At 41.8% G+C, this 16,068-nt stretch overlaps 1 protein-coding gene across 1 annotated transcript; it reads right to left on the bottom strand.

The window, feature by feature from the left end:
• Nucleotides 1-219: 219 nt before the first annotated feature.
• On the bottom strand, nucleotides 220-2,881 carry LOC118369305 (claudin-15-like). The gene is made up of 5 exons (XM_035753756.2): nucleotides 2,479-2,881; nucleotides 1,753-1,917; nucleotides 1,561-1,642; nucleotides 1,300-1,407; nucleotides 220-1,194 (listed from the first exon to the last, which is right to left on the bottom strand). Exons 1-5 carry the CDS (start codon nucleotides 2,693-2,695, stop codon nucleotides 1,104-1,106), a joined length of 663 nt encoding a protein of 220 aa, XP_035609649.1. The 5' UTR covers nucleotides 2,696-2,881; the 3' UTR covers nucleotides 220-1,103.
• Nucleotides 2,882-16,068: the final 13,187 nt, after the last annotated feature.

Genomic DNA, 16,068 nt, shown 5'->3' with positions numbered 1-16,068 from the left:
CAACCTCAGGGAAGTAACAAGCACGGACACACGACACAACCTCAGGGAAGTAACAACGATCTGACAACAAGAAACACTGGTTACAGAACATATAAAGGGAAGATAAGTGGTTCCAGCTGGCGCAGACAATCAGGCAGAGATTGGGAACCACGCCCACACAAACACGGGAGAGAGAGAGAGAGAGAAAGAGAGAGAGAGAGAGAGAGAGAGAGAGAGGGAGGCAGTGGATTCATGAACCGTGACATGCCTAGTTTGTTAAGAATTAGAATACTTTAGCAGATGCTCTTGTATTCCCATGCCCTAATCACAGACAACACAAAACAATTTTGTAACAACAATGTCATGGAATAATATAGAATAAATAAGAACATTATTTCCCAAATGAAAAAAGTTACAAGTGCATATCGCTTTTTCTTGAATTCATTAATGATCAGTTGCTTCAGTTGTAACTGGTTCTGTTGCACGACATTTCTTCAATTGATCAATAACTTTAGCACTGTTCCTATCATCCTTTTTAACAATACCCTGAATAGAAATGAAAACGTCTCCGGTGCTGCAGCATGCGCTCATTTGTTGTCATGCTCTGTTGTGGTGTTAAAAAAAGATTCTGCTTGTCTCCAGTCGTGTAGAATTGCATGAAATGCATTTATAAAAGGCACGTTTTTCTCAGCCCGAAAATAAGAGATTCATGCAGTGTTTTTATTATAATGTATATCTTTTCACCCCTACCATTGTGTGCGGTGGTCTGCGAATCCACAACCTTCTGGCTACTTATAAAACGAAGAACAGTTTCTAAAACTAGGATTGAGGGTAAATGGTAGGCATGTTCTCTGCTATCCACTTAATGTTTTAATTATTATTGTGGGTATAGGGGTTGGTCACTTGTTTTTTAACGTTCAAGGAGGGTCGGGTAATATATTTTACTGAAGGGAAGGACATTCATTTTCATTTAAGAGAAGTCCATTTTTTCTCCATTTATCCCTCATAAATAACGTACAGTCCCTTACACCTTCTCAGTAGCTGTGCGTGTAACAGTGTCTGGTAGGTTTGACACATGGTGAATGAAGGTGACCCACAGGGTCCAGTGGTGTGCCCTCTCTTTCTCAGACATAGGCGTCCTGGCCGTAGGAAGTGGCAGCCTGACTCCGTGATGGTGCAACTCCAGAGTACACTCTGCCCCTGGGCTCGTACGGTCTGAGGAAGGGAAAGGAGAGAGGAAGAATGGGTGAGGACACATAGATGTGGATCAGGAAGGATACAGACACACACATACATACACACAGTATCCACTGAACTCACTGTTTCTCAGACGTGTCCAGTTTGCAGGCACATGTCAAACATGACCCTCCAGTGAGAGCAAGAACAGCCGAGCACCAGCCAATGTAGAGGCCCTCTCCGATTTCATACCTGCAACACACAGTACGTCCTACAGTAAATCAAGTTCATAAACAGGCTTTGGAAGTGAGACTGCTCTTCTGTCTAAAATACAGCAGAGGGCAGCAGTGTGCTACTAGCCTCATTACTGCAGTTGGAATAGGCCAACAGTCTCCTCTCACTTACTTTATCCCGGGATAGAATGGGTTAAAAAAGTCCTGGGTGATGTTGAAAGCATACCAAGACACTGAGATCATTGTGCACAGGCCTGAGAGAGAAATTGCGAGAGAGCGAGAAGTTAATTGTGCACACATTGAGATTTGGCAGTTATAACACATAGAAACAGTAATTATAGTAAACTTGAGCATGCCCAGTTACCTTGAAGAAAGAAAAGCACACCACCAACGCCAACTATTCTACCCTTTAGAACCATGTCCTCTCCGGCCGCTTTAGAACACTGTACCCCGACCAGGGTGGCGACGAGCCCGATAGATCCAAAAACGACCGCTGCAATCATCAATGCTCGAGACGCCTGGATGTATCCTGCTTAAAAATAAAGACAAATTGTACAATCAAGATTTAATAAGGCTATTACATGTTTTTTTTTATATACTGTAATAATAAATACAATGATTATCAAATTGGTTTCCTATGTGATTTGTACAGAATCATATTGAGTAATGCACATTTTAATTGCCACACTTGAAACTAATAATTATGATAAATATTTAAGGATATGATGTATTGAAACAGCCTTCTGTTTTGTTGAGTAGGGAAGGTAAATTGGCACAATCAAATACCAGAATTGTGTAGTATAGAATAAATTATTTGGCAGATTTTTATCTTAACCAATTACATCTTGATTCCATCTAAATTAATTGATTATTTATGTCGTTCTTGGATAATCATATGTTTAACCACAAAGGAAAAATGTCAAAGTATTGGAAATGGGCCTTTACATATTCGTTTAACTACAACAAAACAATATCAAACATCACAGGCAATAAATCGATTTACTCTTCAAACATTGTTGCTTAATTTCTCTATTGCAATTGTTCTATTTTTTTAGTGACAAAGATTCCTATTATCTTGTGGTGCACTTGCCGTTCAGGGCCAGTAGAGAGGGGAACTCGCGGCAGTTGTGGACACCAGTTGAGTCCGTGGCACAAGACATCCATAGGTTCTCATAGATGCTCGAGGTAATGATGACGTTCCCGTCATCCGTTGAAACCTTCCAGTAACGGTTCGGTATAGCTATCCCCACCATCACCCATCCTATGAACCCAAGCAGCAAGCAAACAACCTCCAGTATAGGATCCATTTAGATTTGTCAAGTAATTGGTGTAAATAAAATCAGAAGGAGAAAGGAAAGAGAGAAAAAAATAGGATATCCTATCGTTAGCTTGTAAAATATAAAATATAAGCATATAGCTCCACAGGAGGAAATTCTGTTGAGTGTCTGCTCCCCTTCTTGGTCACGATTGTGTCAGGTTGTCAATGAGCAACAGACATGCTCAGTGATTTATGGTTGCCTACCTGTGTTCTCTCCAACCCCCTCATAAACACACACAGACACACACACACTTGTATTTGCTACATCATGGGGAAACATGTCTGGGAGGTGCCTGACAGGGACTTTCTCAAATGGTCCAGGGACATGATCCAAACTAATACACGTTTATTGTGCTTCTGCAATCTTAGAAATTGCTTGAAATATCAAGATATTATCATATTAACCACACCTGACATTTCACATCCTGCTGAGTACTTGTCAGATAGTCCACCCTAATGAGGACCAGTGATGTCATTACTATTTGCATTTCAAAGTGTGACATCACTGTGGTACTGCAGGGGACCAAGTTTCTGGTGTGTCTTTGCATTGCGTTTAATGGTTTACAACATTCTAGAGGTCGACCGATTATGATTTTTCGACGCCGATACCGATTTATTGGAGGACCCAAAAAGCCGATATCGATTAGTCGGACGATTTTAATTTTTAAAATTTGTAATAATGACAATTACAACAATACTGAATTAACACTTATTTTAACTTAACATAATACATAAATAAAATCAATTTAGCCTCAAATAATGAAACATGTTCAATTTGGTTTAAATAATGCAAAAACAAAGTGTTGGAGAAGAAAGTAAAAGTGCAATATGTGCTATGTAAGAAAGCTAACGTTTCAGTTCCTTGCTCAGAACATGAGAACATATGAAAGCTGGTGGTTCCTTTTAACATGAGTCTTCAATACACCCAGGCAAGAAGTTTTAGGTTGTAGTTATTATAGGACTATTTCCCTCTATACCATTTGTATTTCATTAACCTTTGACTATTGGATGTTCTTATAGGCACTTGTAGGCACTAGTATTGCCAGTGTAACAGTATAGCTTTCGTCCCTCTCCTCGCTCCTCCCTGGGCTCGAACCAGCAACACAACGACAACATCCACCATCGAAGCAGCGTTACCCATGCAGAGTAAGGGGAACAACTACTAGAAGGCTCAGAGCGAGTAACGTTTGAAACGCTATTAGCGTGCGGTAACTAGCTAGCCATTTCACTTCAGTTACACCAGCCTCATCTCGGGAGTTGATAGGCTTGAAGTCATAAACAGCGCAATGCTTGACGCACAACGAAGAGCTGCTGGCAAAACGCACAAAAGTGCTGTTTAAATGAATGTTTACACGCCTGCTTCTGCCTACCACCGCTCAGTCAGATACTTAGATACTTGTATGCTTGTATGCTCAGTCTGATTATATGTAACGCAGGACTCGCTAGATAATATCTAGTAATATCAACCATGTGTAGTTAACTAGTGATTATGATTGATTATTTTTTATAAGATAAGTTTAATGCTAGCTAGCAATTTACCTTGGCTTACTGCATTCGCGTAACAGGCAGTCTCCTTGTGGAGTGCAACGAGAGAGAGGCAGGTTGTTATTGCGTTGGACTAGTTAACTGTAAGGTTGCAAAATTGGTTCCCCCGAGCTGACAAGGTGAAATTTTGTCGTTCTGCCCCTGAACAAGGCAGTTAACCCACCGTTCCTAGGCCGTCATTGAAAATAAGAATGTGTTTTTAACTGACTTGCCTAGTTAAATTAAGGTATAAATACATTGGCAAATCGGTGCCCAAAAATACAGATTTCCAATTGTTATGAAAACTTGAAATCGGCCCTAATTAATCGGCCATTCCGATTAATCGGTCGACCTCTACAACATTCTCATGTTTTTAAACCCATAGGGGATAGTGGCCTAGAGGTGTGGAGAATGGTTATATATGGGATTTATATTCTGTAATCCTGAATCTGTCTCAGAAGTGAATCTTCCCTAAATACTGGTACCACAGCTACCATTGTGCAGTTCCTTACTGGCAGTTTGCTAAACAAGGTGGCTGGGTCTTAAATTGGGTCTGCTGGCCTGCTGGAGTTAAATTTGTTGGATTCCAATGTGTCAACACATCCTATACATCTTTAGGGAAGCTGTCACGCTCTAGCAAACAAAGGGATATGAGGGGTGCTCGACAACTAGACATATACTGAAGATGTTCACTGATACATTTTTTAAAATACATAATTGGATGGTGTTCAAGCACTCAACAATCAGAATATTGAGGAATGTATGCATTCATATTGCACTCACTTCATTCCTCCTGAGGACAGATGGACATCCTTGTATATCTTATAACCCTTTTATTTTGAAGGGTCATGGCACCACTACAGGACTCCAATTGCTTCCAATTACCCTAGGCCATGCCCCTTCCCTCCACACCGATTCCCACTCCCTAATCACCTCTCCTCTACTTTTTACTCCAGGTCACGCCCCTTCCCTCCACTCCCTAATCTCCTCTCCTCTACTTTTTACTCCCTTCCCTCCACTCCCTAATCGCCTCTCCTCTACTTTTTACTCCAGGTCACGCCCCTTCCCTCCACTCCCTAATCGCCTCTCCTCTACTTTTTACCCCAGGTCACACCCCTTCCCTCCACTCCCTAATCGCCTCTCCTCTACTTTTTATCCCAGGTCACGCCCCTTCCCTTCCCTCCACACCGATTCCCACTCCCTAATCACCTCTCCTCTATCTTTTTGAGTGCCAGCAGCATACCAACCTGCATCTCACTGCTGGCTTGCTTATGAAGCTAAGCAGGGTTGGTCCTGGTCACTCCCTGGATGGGAGACCAGATGCTGCTGGAAGTGGTGTTGGAGGCACTCTTTCCTCTGGTCTAAAAAATATCCCAATTCCCCTGGGCAGTGATTGGAGATGGTGTCTTTTGGATGGGATGTTAAATGGGTGTCCTGACTCTCTAAGGTCATTAAAGATCCCAAGTCACTTATTGTAAGAGTAGGGGTGTTACCCCTGGTGTCCTGGCTAAATTCCCAAGCTGTCCTTCATACCATCATGGTCACCTAATCATCCCCAGCTTACAATTGCCTCATTCTTCCCTGTAACTATTCCCCATGTTGTTGCTGTAAATGAGAATGTGTTCTTAGTCAGTTTACCTGGTTAAATAAAAACCCCATGCCAATTACCTCTCCTCTACTTTTTACCCCAGGTCACGCCACTTCCCTCCACTCCCTAATCACCTCTCCTCTACTTTTTACCCCAGGTCACGCCCATTCCCTCCACTCCCTAATCACCTCTCCTCTACTTTTTATCCCAGGTCACGGCCCTTCCCTCCACTCCCTAATCACCTCTCCTCTACTTTTTATCCCAGGTCACGGCCCTTCCCTCCACTCCCTAATCACATCTCATCTACTTTTTACCCCAGGTCACGCCCCTTCCCTCCACTCCCTAATCACATCTCATCTACTTTTTACCCCAGGTCACGCCCCTTCCCTCCACTCCCTAATCACATCTCATCTACTTTTTACCCCAGGTCACGCCCCTTCCTTCCACACCTATTTCCACTCCCTAATCACCTCTCCTCTACCTTTTTTCCCCACACTTCTGTTTCCCCATATAAGCTTCATGTTCATTCCTACCAACCATTTCAGTTCGGTTCAGGTCATGCTGGGTGACGCCATGGCGGCCCGATCCTGCCGCTGTACATGATATGATGAACTAAGTGTCCTTTGTTGTTATACTGTTTGAGGAAATGTAAGTCCTAAATAATATATATATTAGTGATGGGATAGCGCTTTCACAATATTGTGCCAAAAAAACAGTTAATTGCTCAGAGCTTCATTATCTGTTCACAATGCAAATGAGTGACATCTGTTGGTCAACAATAAATAGCAGATTATCAGAGATGTTCTCTTTCTCCACTGTTTTTAACTCTGTGGCGCAGGGGTAAGTTGTTGGCTTTACTAGCCTTACAATCAGTTGTAATGCCAAATTTCCATCATACTTGCCTTTTATGCCTTCAAATGTACTATTTTTAAATATGCATTTATGAAATAAGACAGATGCATATAGTATACTCAATAAAACAAATTTGAAAATGGTTTCAAATCGTTTTTTAAAGTGTGCCTTCAATGGGATTCGACACCCTCACATCGCTGAATGTTCCCTACTCTACCCGCTAAGTTTACCTGTAAGGTAATTTCACATTTTGCAACACACGGTTTGAAAAAAATCACTTAATCAAAATTGAGCTCAGGTGCATCCTGTTTCCATTGATCATCCTTGAGGTGTTTCTACAACTTGATTGGAGTCCACTTGTGGTAAATTTAATTGATTGGACATGATTTGGAAAGGCACACACCTGTCTATATAAGGTCCCACAGTTGACATTGCATATCGGAACAAAAACCAAGCCATGAGGATGAAGTTATTGTCCGTAGAGCTCTGAGACAGGATTGGGTCGTGGAACAGATCTGGGGAAGGGTACCAAAAAATGTCTGCAGCATTGAAGGTCCCCAAGAACACAGTGGCCTCCATCATTCTTAAATGTAAGAAGTTTGGAACAACCTAGACTCTTCCTAGAACTGTCCGCCCAGCCAAACTGAGCAATCGGGGGAGAAGAGCCTTGGTCAGGGAGGTGACCATGAACCTAATGGTCACTCTGACAGAGCTCCTCTGTGGCGATGGGAGAACCTTCCAAAAGGACAAACATCTCTGCAGCACTCCACCAATTAGGCCTTTTTGGTAGAGTGGCCAGACGGAAACCAATCCTCAGTAAAAGGCACATGACAGCCCATTTGGAGATGCCAAAAGGCACCTAACGGACTCTCAGACCATGAGAAACAAGATTCTCTGGTCTGATGAGTTCAAGATTTAACTCTTTGGCCTGAATGCCAAGCGGCATGTCTGGAGGAAACCTGGCACCATCCCTACAGTGAAGCATGGTGTTGGCAGCAACATGCTGTGGGGATGTTTTTTTAGAGGCAGGCACTGGAAGACTAGTCAGGATCGAGGGAAAGATGAACAGAGCAAAGTACAGAGTTCCTTAATGAAAACCTGCTGCAGAGTGCTCAGAACCTCAGACTGGGGCGAAGGTTTACCTTCTAACACAGTTTTAGTCACTATTTTTGTAAGGGGGCCACTTTGGGTTGAGACAATCACTCAGAGGGTCGCACAGATCTTTAATTTGACCAGTCAATAATATTGTCAGCAAAAAATTTAATAAGTGCTTTCAGAATATCCTCTCCTCGTGTTTGTCCCTGAAGGGGCAGTGAACATAAAAGTTCCTCTATGGATGACTCGTTTTGAGGGAAGCGGACCCACACACATAATTGGGCCATGTCACTTACATCAGTGCTTTCGTCAAGTGCAATACTAAAACACGGCACCACGGATATGTCAGTAATCAGTTGCCTACCGATGTCCTCGCCAGTTGCTTACCGATGTCCTCGCCAGATGCTTACCGATGTCCTCGCCAGATGTCTTCTATGCGCCTTGTTATGGTGGAGTCTGAGAGTTGCAGTCCCTTAATTTGCTTTAAAATAGCATCCTTGTTTTGTGAACTCGGCAAACAATATGTCAGCTGAGACCAAAAAAACATTATCTGACAATCTCTGCGTCTGTGAAGGCCTTCTTGTTTCTTGTGAGTATCCAAGCAATCTCATATGTTGCCCCTCGTTTTCTCTGCAACAGTGCTAGATCTGTCCATCATTTGTTGTTGCCCTTTGAGCTGTCCTTTGAGTTGCACTATTTTGTTGTTTCTGAGGTAGCTTTGTGGCGGATATGTTTTGTGAAAGTAGCATGGTGTGACTGGAAATGTTGCTCTAAATTTGTTCGTTGAAAACAATTGACTGTCTTCTGGCAAAAACGACAAAGTGAGCTAGTCCCGGCAGGTAGCCAAGTGGTTAGAGTGTTGGGCCAGTAACCGAAAGGTTGCTGGATTGAATCCCAGAGCTGACAAGGTAAAAATCTGTCGTTCTGCCCCTGAACAAGGCAGTTATCCCACTATCGACCAGTAGGCTGTCTTTGTAAATAAGAATATGTTCTTTAACTGAATTTCCTAGTTAAATAATGGTACAAAAAATACTTGTCTGTCCATTTCTTTTGGATCTTTCTGTGTTCTTCTTGAATCGACCGTATCCTTGTCTTAGCCACCGGAGCCACGTTAGCTACGTTAGCTACGTTAGCTAGCTGCATTTTCCCACCGACATCTTCCTGATTTTCCTGGTTCTCCGGTGGTTGTTCGTTCATAGCTGTCACGTTGTTCTCCAGCTCTTCCCCCTCATTTTCATTGTCAATAGATTTCTGTTTCTTTTTTTTACAAAGAAATCAATCCATGTCTACCCGACTGCAAAATGAGCTAGTAGTAAACTGATATGTGTCGGTCACTGTATGAGCAGTTACGTTCTATTTCGGCAGATGTTCTATTTCGGCCTTTCTGTTCAACAGCTGCGCTATACTGTCATCTATCGGCTGTCCAGAGAACAATAGATATATTTGAATGAAGTGATTCTGGCCTGCAATAAACACATTGAATTGAAATTGTATCATTGTTATGTATTATGGATGGAAAATAGGAAAATCACCGCAGGCCACACAATGAGTGCCACTGTTCTAACGGGACAACTACCCTAAGCACACAGCCAAGACAATGGAAGAGTGGCTTCAGGACAAGTCTTTGAATGTCCTTGAGTGACCCAGCTAGAGTCCGGACTTGAACCCGGTCGAACATCTCTGGAGAGACCTGAAAATAGCTGTGTAGCAATGCTCCCCATCCAACCTGACAGAGCTCAAGAGGATCTGCAGAGAAGAATGGGAGAAACTCCCCAAATACAGGTGTGCCAAGCTTGTAGCTTCATACCCAAGAAGATTCAAGGCTGTAATCGCTGCCAAAGTTGCTTCAACAAAGTACTGATTAAAGGGGTCTGAATACTTATGTAAATGTGATATTTCAGTTTCAAATTTTGAATACATTTGCAAAATTTCTAAAAACCTGTTTTTGCTTTGACATTATTGGGTATTGTGTGTAGATTGATGAGGGAAAAAAACAATATATTCAATTTTAGAATAAGGCTGTAACATTGCTAAATGTGGAAAAAGTCAAGGGGTCTGAATACTTTCTAAATGCTCTGTATATATTTATATTCTGGACTCTGACATTGCTCATTGTAATGTGTCTTAATTCCTGTCTTTTTATTTTGGGGATTTGCGTGTACTGTTTGTATTGTGAGATATTACTGCACTTGTTGGAACATAAGCATTTATCTACACCTACAATAACATTGATACCCTTAAATGGTGATTCAGAACCAGACGTTGGACTGTGTGATAGGCAAGCCTTGCAATGGACATATTTGGGCAATTTTAATTGACACGGCGTATGCATGTCCATCAAACAAGTGAATCTGTCACAGCAGTCATGGTGGGTAAGTTTAATTTCCTTTCTGCTCTGGCTAGGTAGCAAGCTGATTTATTGCTCACCCAGTTAGATCTGGAGTTTTAGTAGAAGCACGACAGAAAGTAGAAAATAAATCATTTCCTTCTCTTTTTACATTGGTAGCATTCGTGTAAAGCCCTATCTAAACCATTTACAATGGTCGGTCCACACTCCCCAGACTGCCATCCAGTCCCAGTTACTGTAGGTGGGATACATACAGGCCTCAGTCATACAGCGCCTTGCAAAAGTATTCATCCCCCTTGGTGTTTTTCCTATTTTGTTGCGTTACAACCTGAAATTTAAATGGATTTTTATTTGGATTTCATGTAATGGACATACATACACAAAATAGTCCAAATTCGTGAGGGGAAAAAAAACTTGTTTCAAAAACGTATTTAAAAATACAGAAAAGTGGTGCGTACATATATATGCACCCCCTTTGCTTTGAAGCCCCTAAATAAGATCTGGTGCAACCAATTACCTTCAGAAGTCATATAATTAGTTAGATTGCACACGGGTGGACTTTATTTAAGTGTCATATGATCTATCACATGATCGCAGTATAGATACACCTGTTCTGAAAGGTCCCAGAGTCTGCAACACCACTAAGCAAGGGACACCATTAAGACCAAGGAGCTCTCCAAACAGGTCAGGGACAAAGTTGTGGAGAAGTACAGATCAGGGTTGGGTTATAAAAAAATATCAGAAATCAGCATTTTATTTAATCGTCAGGGACTGGAAAACTGTTCAGAATTGAAGGAATGATGGATGGTGCTAAATACAAGGAAATGTTCTCTGTCTGTTCTCTGTCTGTTCTCTGTCTAGTTAACTTCAACAAATTTTCCCTAGAAATGAAATGGTAGAGGACACGTATAAGTTGTTTGTCATAAAATACGGTGTCTCTACCTTCATCCCGGTTCTCCTCTAGCCTCTAGCTGTATGTTTATGACAGTTTGCGATGGAACACATAAAAAAATGCTCTTTGTTAACCAGACCTTTATCTCTTCGTGATGATGTCTCCTGAAACTCTGTAAAGCCATTTTTCCTCACCGCCAATCCTGATAGGAAGGGTGCGGTCTGACACCACTGCCTTGCGTCAGTCAGGTTTATTGGCCAACTGTGTGTTATTCTGGATTGATTTTAAAGGCTTCCCTCTTGACCTTAGTTTAGACATACGTTTGCTTGTTATCAAATGTCCTGCAACAGATGGTAGCTTGTGTAAGTTGGGTGTGTTACTTGGAACTGGGTAGCTGTGAGCAACCTGCTTGTGCAACCATTTAAATATGTTAAACTATTTATTTTTTGTCGGCTGTCATAACGAGTGATATCTGCTCTCAACGTTTATGTAGTCAGACATAAACACACTAGATCAAGGACATAGGGCGACCATTGTACTTTTTGGCTCTCCGCCACCTGATAAGAGAGAGCAGCATACTTCCAGCAGTGGATTCTTCACAATCTTAATATAAAATACAACATCCACAGGCAGCAAGCAATGATTATGTCCGTACACATTGTGCCTCTCAATCTTTTAAAATGTTTTACTACTTTCTTACATTTATACAGTATAAGAAAAACAGTACAACAGGGATAACTACACAAAAATGGTTAATTGGTCACAAAATGTTCACACGCTGTAATACCATTCCTTGACCAGTGGGAGACACACACTTGCACATTTTATACAGTAAGTTCAGATTTGAATAACGAGCAAGACGATGAAAGAGAAGCCATAGCCATCTCAAAGCACGTAGGACTACCAGGATGGTTAGGCTATTATTATTTTGACCACCTATGCTGCAAGTTAATGTCCTGTAACAGAGACTGCCCTCGCAGTGGAGGTTTCGTTGAGGAGGAAGAAAATAAGTAGTAGACAACAAGTAGTAATGCAATGTCGAGGGGGCGAACGTTTATTTACAGTGCAGGTGAATATCTGGTCAACTGTGCACTATGTACATAACAAGGAAACATAACTGATAAATCAAATCATAATGAAGCTAAAATAAACCAGGCCTCAATAATACCCTGTAACAACCATGTAGCAACCTGTCCCATGCCTGGCCAAGCCAGGAATGACCAGGCTTAATGCCGTGTTCAAAACAACTGGGAATTCTGAAAATCTCCGACTTCCAAATTCAGTACATTCAAAACAATTGGGATCTCGGAAAATAACAAGTTCCGACTGGGGATTTTATGGATTTTTGTTTGAGATTCAGTCTCTCACAGTTGAAGTGTACCTATGATAAAAATGACAGACCTCTACATGCTTTGTAAGTAGGAAAACCTGCTAAATCAGCAGTGTATCAAATACTTGTTCTTCCCACTGTATATATATATATATCTCTATTAAGCAGTTCCCCCAATCAAGGCAGGGCCCCCCTTAGCAGAGCGGATATGTGGCTGTCCCACCTAGCTATCTTAAGATGAATGCACTAACTGTAATTCACTCTGGATAAGAGCATCTACTAAATGACTAATATGTAAATGTAATAAAATTGTAGAGCTTGAAGAACCTGTGTCTATGAGGGTCCAGATGCTGGCCCCCTCATCTGTGTCCTCAATACAAGTGGCATGTACTCATCGATGCCAAGGGAAGCCAAGCTTACCCCATCATTTTCTTTGAATTCGCAAGAGGCTGGATGTATCTCATTGGAGAAAGCCTCAGATGAGCTACACATACTGAGGAAGAGAGACACTGTTATGCTCCATCTATCTGATTGTGTCTAGTCAAGAAGAATACGACGTTGCTGCCGCATTCTGTATACTGGCCAACGATTATAACAGTGATTCTGATCCAACCATAAATTCATACATTGTGCCCCTGGCCTGAGATGATTGAAGTTCATTTACATTACATTACATTACAGTTCAATATGTAGCAAGATGTAGTATGCTAATGTTAACTAGCTTGCCTGGTGCATCATTGCCCATGAAAGTAAGTTAGGATAGCAAGCAAGAATTTTAGCCATGTTGCCTAGGACAACAAAAAATAAAAGTGTGGTATGTCAGAGTCAAAGACAATTTCGGCAACATGAAAGAGAGGAGGATGTCGTTGGCATTTCTATACAAGTAAGGTAGTTAATGTGTTGGGAGACAGGAAGGCAGTGGAGTAGATCGAGGACAAGGGTGATGTGCTGCCAGTGTGGGTGAGGAGTCAAACTGCAGAGTTTTGAACCATTTGAACCTTATGGAGAGAGCTTGAGTTGATGCCGGAGAGTAATGAGTTGCAATAGTCATGTCTGGAGGAGATGAATGCACGGACAGTTTGATTACTGTCCTCTTCATGTCAGATGGTCCAGCACCATCCTGAGACAATTGCTTTCAGTTTTGATGGAATTCTCGTTTCTGGATAAGGCTTGAAATGCAGGGTAAAATATTGCTAAGTTAATGACTGCATAAATCACAGGGCCCTAATTATAAACAACATCTGTGGCAGATAGTCAGTGTGCTGCTGTAACTCAAAACTGAAGTTTGTGATTCCACCTTCAGCCACATCCTGTCCAACTTGTGTGTCACTGACTAGGTGCCCTCGAAGCTCGTGCTCATTGTGGCGCCCAGCTTTGCCCATGTTCGCTGCAGCACTATCCACAGCTGCTTGGCCAGGTCGTCTGACAGGCCCTATACCTCGCCAAAGTAGTTTGACTGAGGTTCATTTTGTGCCTGTTCTTGCTGTCCATGCGGTACTCATCGTACATGAGGTCATTCCATGATCACTCCAGGAACCTAAGCTTGTGGTGGCCCTCCAGCAGCTCGGCTTGTTATAACCTTAACGAAGTGTCTGCCACCATCTGAGGCACTGCACAGGAAGGGAGGAGGAATATTAATACACAAATACATTGTTACTATACAGCAGGGCTCTCCAACCCTGTTCCTGGAGAGCTACCCTCCTGTAGGTTTTAATTCCAACCCTGTTTCTGGAGAGTTACCCTCCTGTAGGTTTTCACTCCAACCCTGTTCCTGGAGAGCTACCCTCCTGTGGAGATAATGGTGCCAAAGGGAATGGCAGACATTTTACGGGCCCTTTGCCAATTGTGCTTTTTTTTGTGTATGTTTTTGTGCTGATCTGAATTTTTTTTAACATAGTGTTTCTGCCATCATTTCCTATGACCGAAAAGAGCTTCTGGACATCAGAACAGCTATCACTAACCACAATTTGGATGAGGACTTCTACTTCAATGAGTCGGAAGCAAAATGCATATTGTTTATCGTGGATCAGGCCCAAATCAATGACACTTGAAGAAGTAGGAGACGTCGCTATAGAGGCCGGCGAGTGCGGGATACCTGACGAGACGACATCGGAGGGTATAAATCGACTCTACCCACTGTTCTATTGGCGAAAGTGGAATCACTGGAGAATAAACTGGATCCGCTCCATTCTCGACTATCCTATCAACATGATATGAAGAGCTGTAATATCTAATTTTGTAGCTGAACAAGGACATGATAAATATACACTGAGTATACCAAACCTTATGAACACCTGCTCTTTTCATGAATCCAGTTGAAAGCTATGATCCCTTATTGCTGTCACTTGTTAAATCCACTTCAATCCATGTAGATGAGGGGGAGGAGACAGGCTGAAGAAGGATTTTTAAGCCTTGAGACATTAATTATGTGTGTGCGCCATTCAGAGGGTAAATGGGCAAGAACAATTGTTTTTAAGTGCCTTTGAAATAGATATGGTAGTAGGTGCCAATGCTGCTGGATTTTTCACACTCAACAGTTTACCGTGTGTATCAAGAATGGTCCCCCACCCCAAAGGACATCCAACCAACTTGACACAACTGTGGGAAGCATTGGAGTCAACATGGTCCAGCATTCCTATGGAACACTTTCGACACCTTGTAGAGTCCATGCCCTGACAAATTGAGGCTGTTCTGAGGGCAAAAGCGAGGGTTGCAACTCATGTTTGGAAGGTGTTCCTAATGTTTTGTACACTCAGTGTATGTACACACACTACGCTGACACAAGCCCACACACACATACATTACATAAGCACACAGATATAACACACACGCACCCATACCGACACCACACGTGGACAAACACACACATGCTGCTGTTTACAATTCAATAATAGAAAAATTGCCATTTTCAATTACTTCTCAATAAATTGAAAAGTAGAAGCTATTTATTTAAAAAGTTCTAAAAATGTAGATCTTTTTTTATTCATATCACTTCCTGAATTGACTGCCTTGAGGAGCCCAATTCTGCTCTTCACAGGCAGGTGCCAGTGATCTGATAAATTAATCTGATATAATGAACAATGCATAATCTAAGATGGGTTTCCGGTCTGAAATGGACAGCTAAATGCCTTTCTGAGTAATTTGATTAGAAAATGCTTATATTAGCACCCGGGGGCAGTGGTTAATCTATCAAAACAAAATTGTGGATAAGTCTCTCCTTGTCCATAGATTTCCACTATTTTTTTTTTTTTTACCAATCAGACCAATAATTGGGGAAAAGATAAGAATTGGGATGCCTGTGTAAACGCAGCTAAATACACACATTTGCAATTTGGCTGAACTATCCCTTTAATGCACTGTCCTTCCCTGAGAAGTGCTTATCCTTTTTTCCCTGGTCTCATTACACCAACTCAAATGATAATTATTGTGCCCGATGCTTTGTCATGGTGAGTTTCAGTCATGGCCAAAGAGTTAATTAGTAGCTAGCTAACATCACTGGCGGCTTCTAAAGATAAAGAATACATAAAAACCAATAATCCTTATTCCTTCCTGTTGTAAAAATATGGCCCCAGTGAGTGAACTGAAGACTTTCTGGGGTCACACTGTGCACATTTGACACCAAACGGAATTAGGCCAGTGAACAGCCAGGCATGTTTTTTTTTTTGTCAGACTGAAACCACAGCATGTGAATGCATCATTATACTGTATTGATAAGATAAAACCATGCAGATCGA

This window comes from Oncorhynchus keta, chromosome 35 (genome assembly GCF_023373465.1).
Source record: "Oncorhynchus keta strain PuntledgeMale-10-30-2019 chromosome 35, Oket_V2, whole genome shotgun sequence".
In the NCBI taxonomy this organism is placed as follows: Eukaryota; Metazoa; Chordata; class Actinopteri; order Salmoniformes; family Salmonidae; genus Oncorhynchus; species Oncorhynchus keta.
Note: the sequence above shows the minus strand (reverse complement) of the source record. Positions and strands in the feature narration are given on the sequence as shown.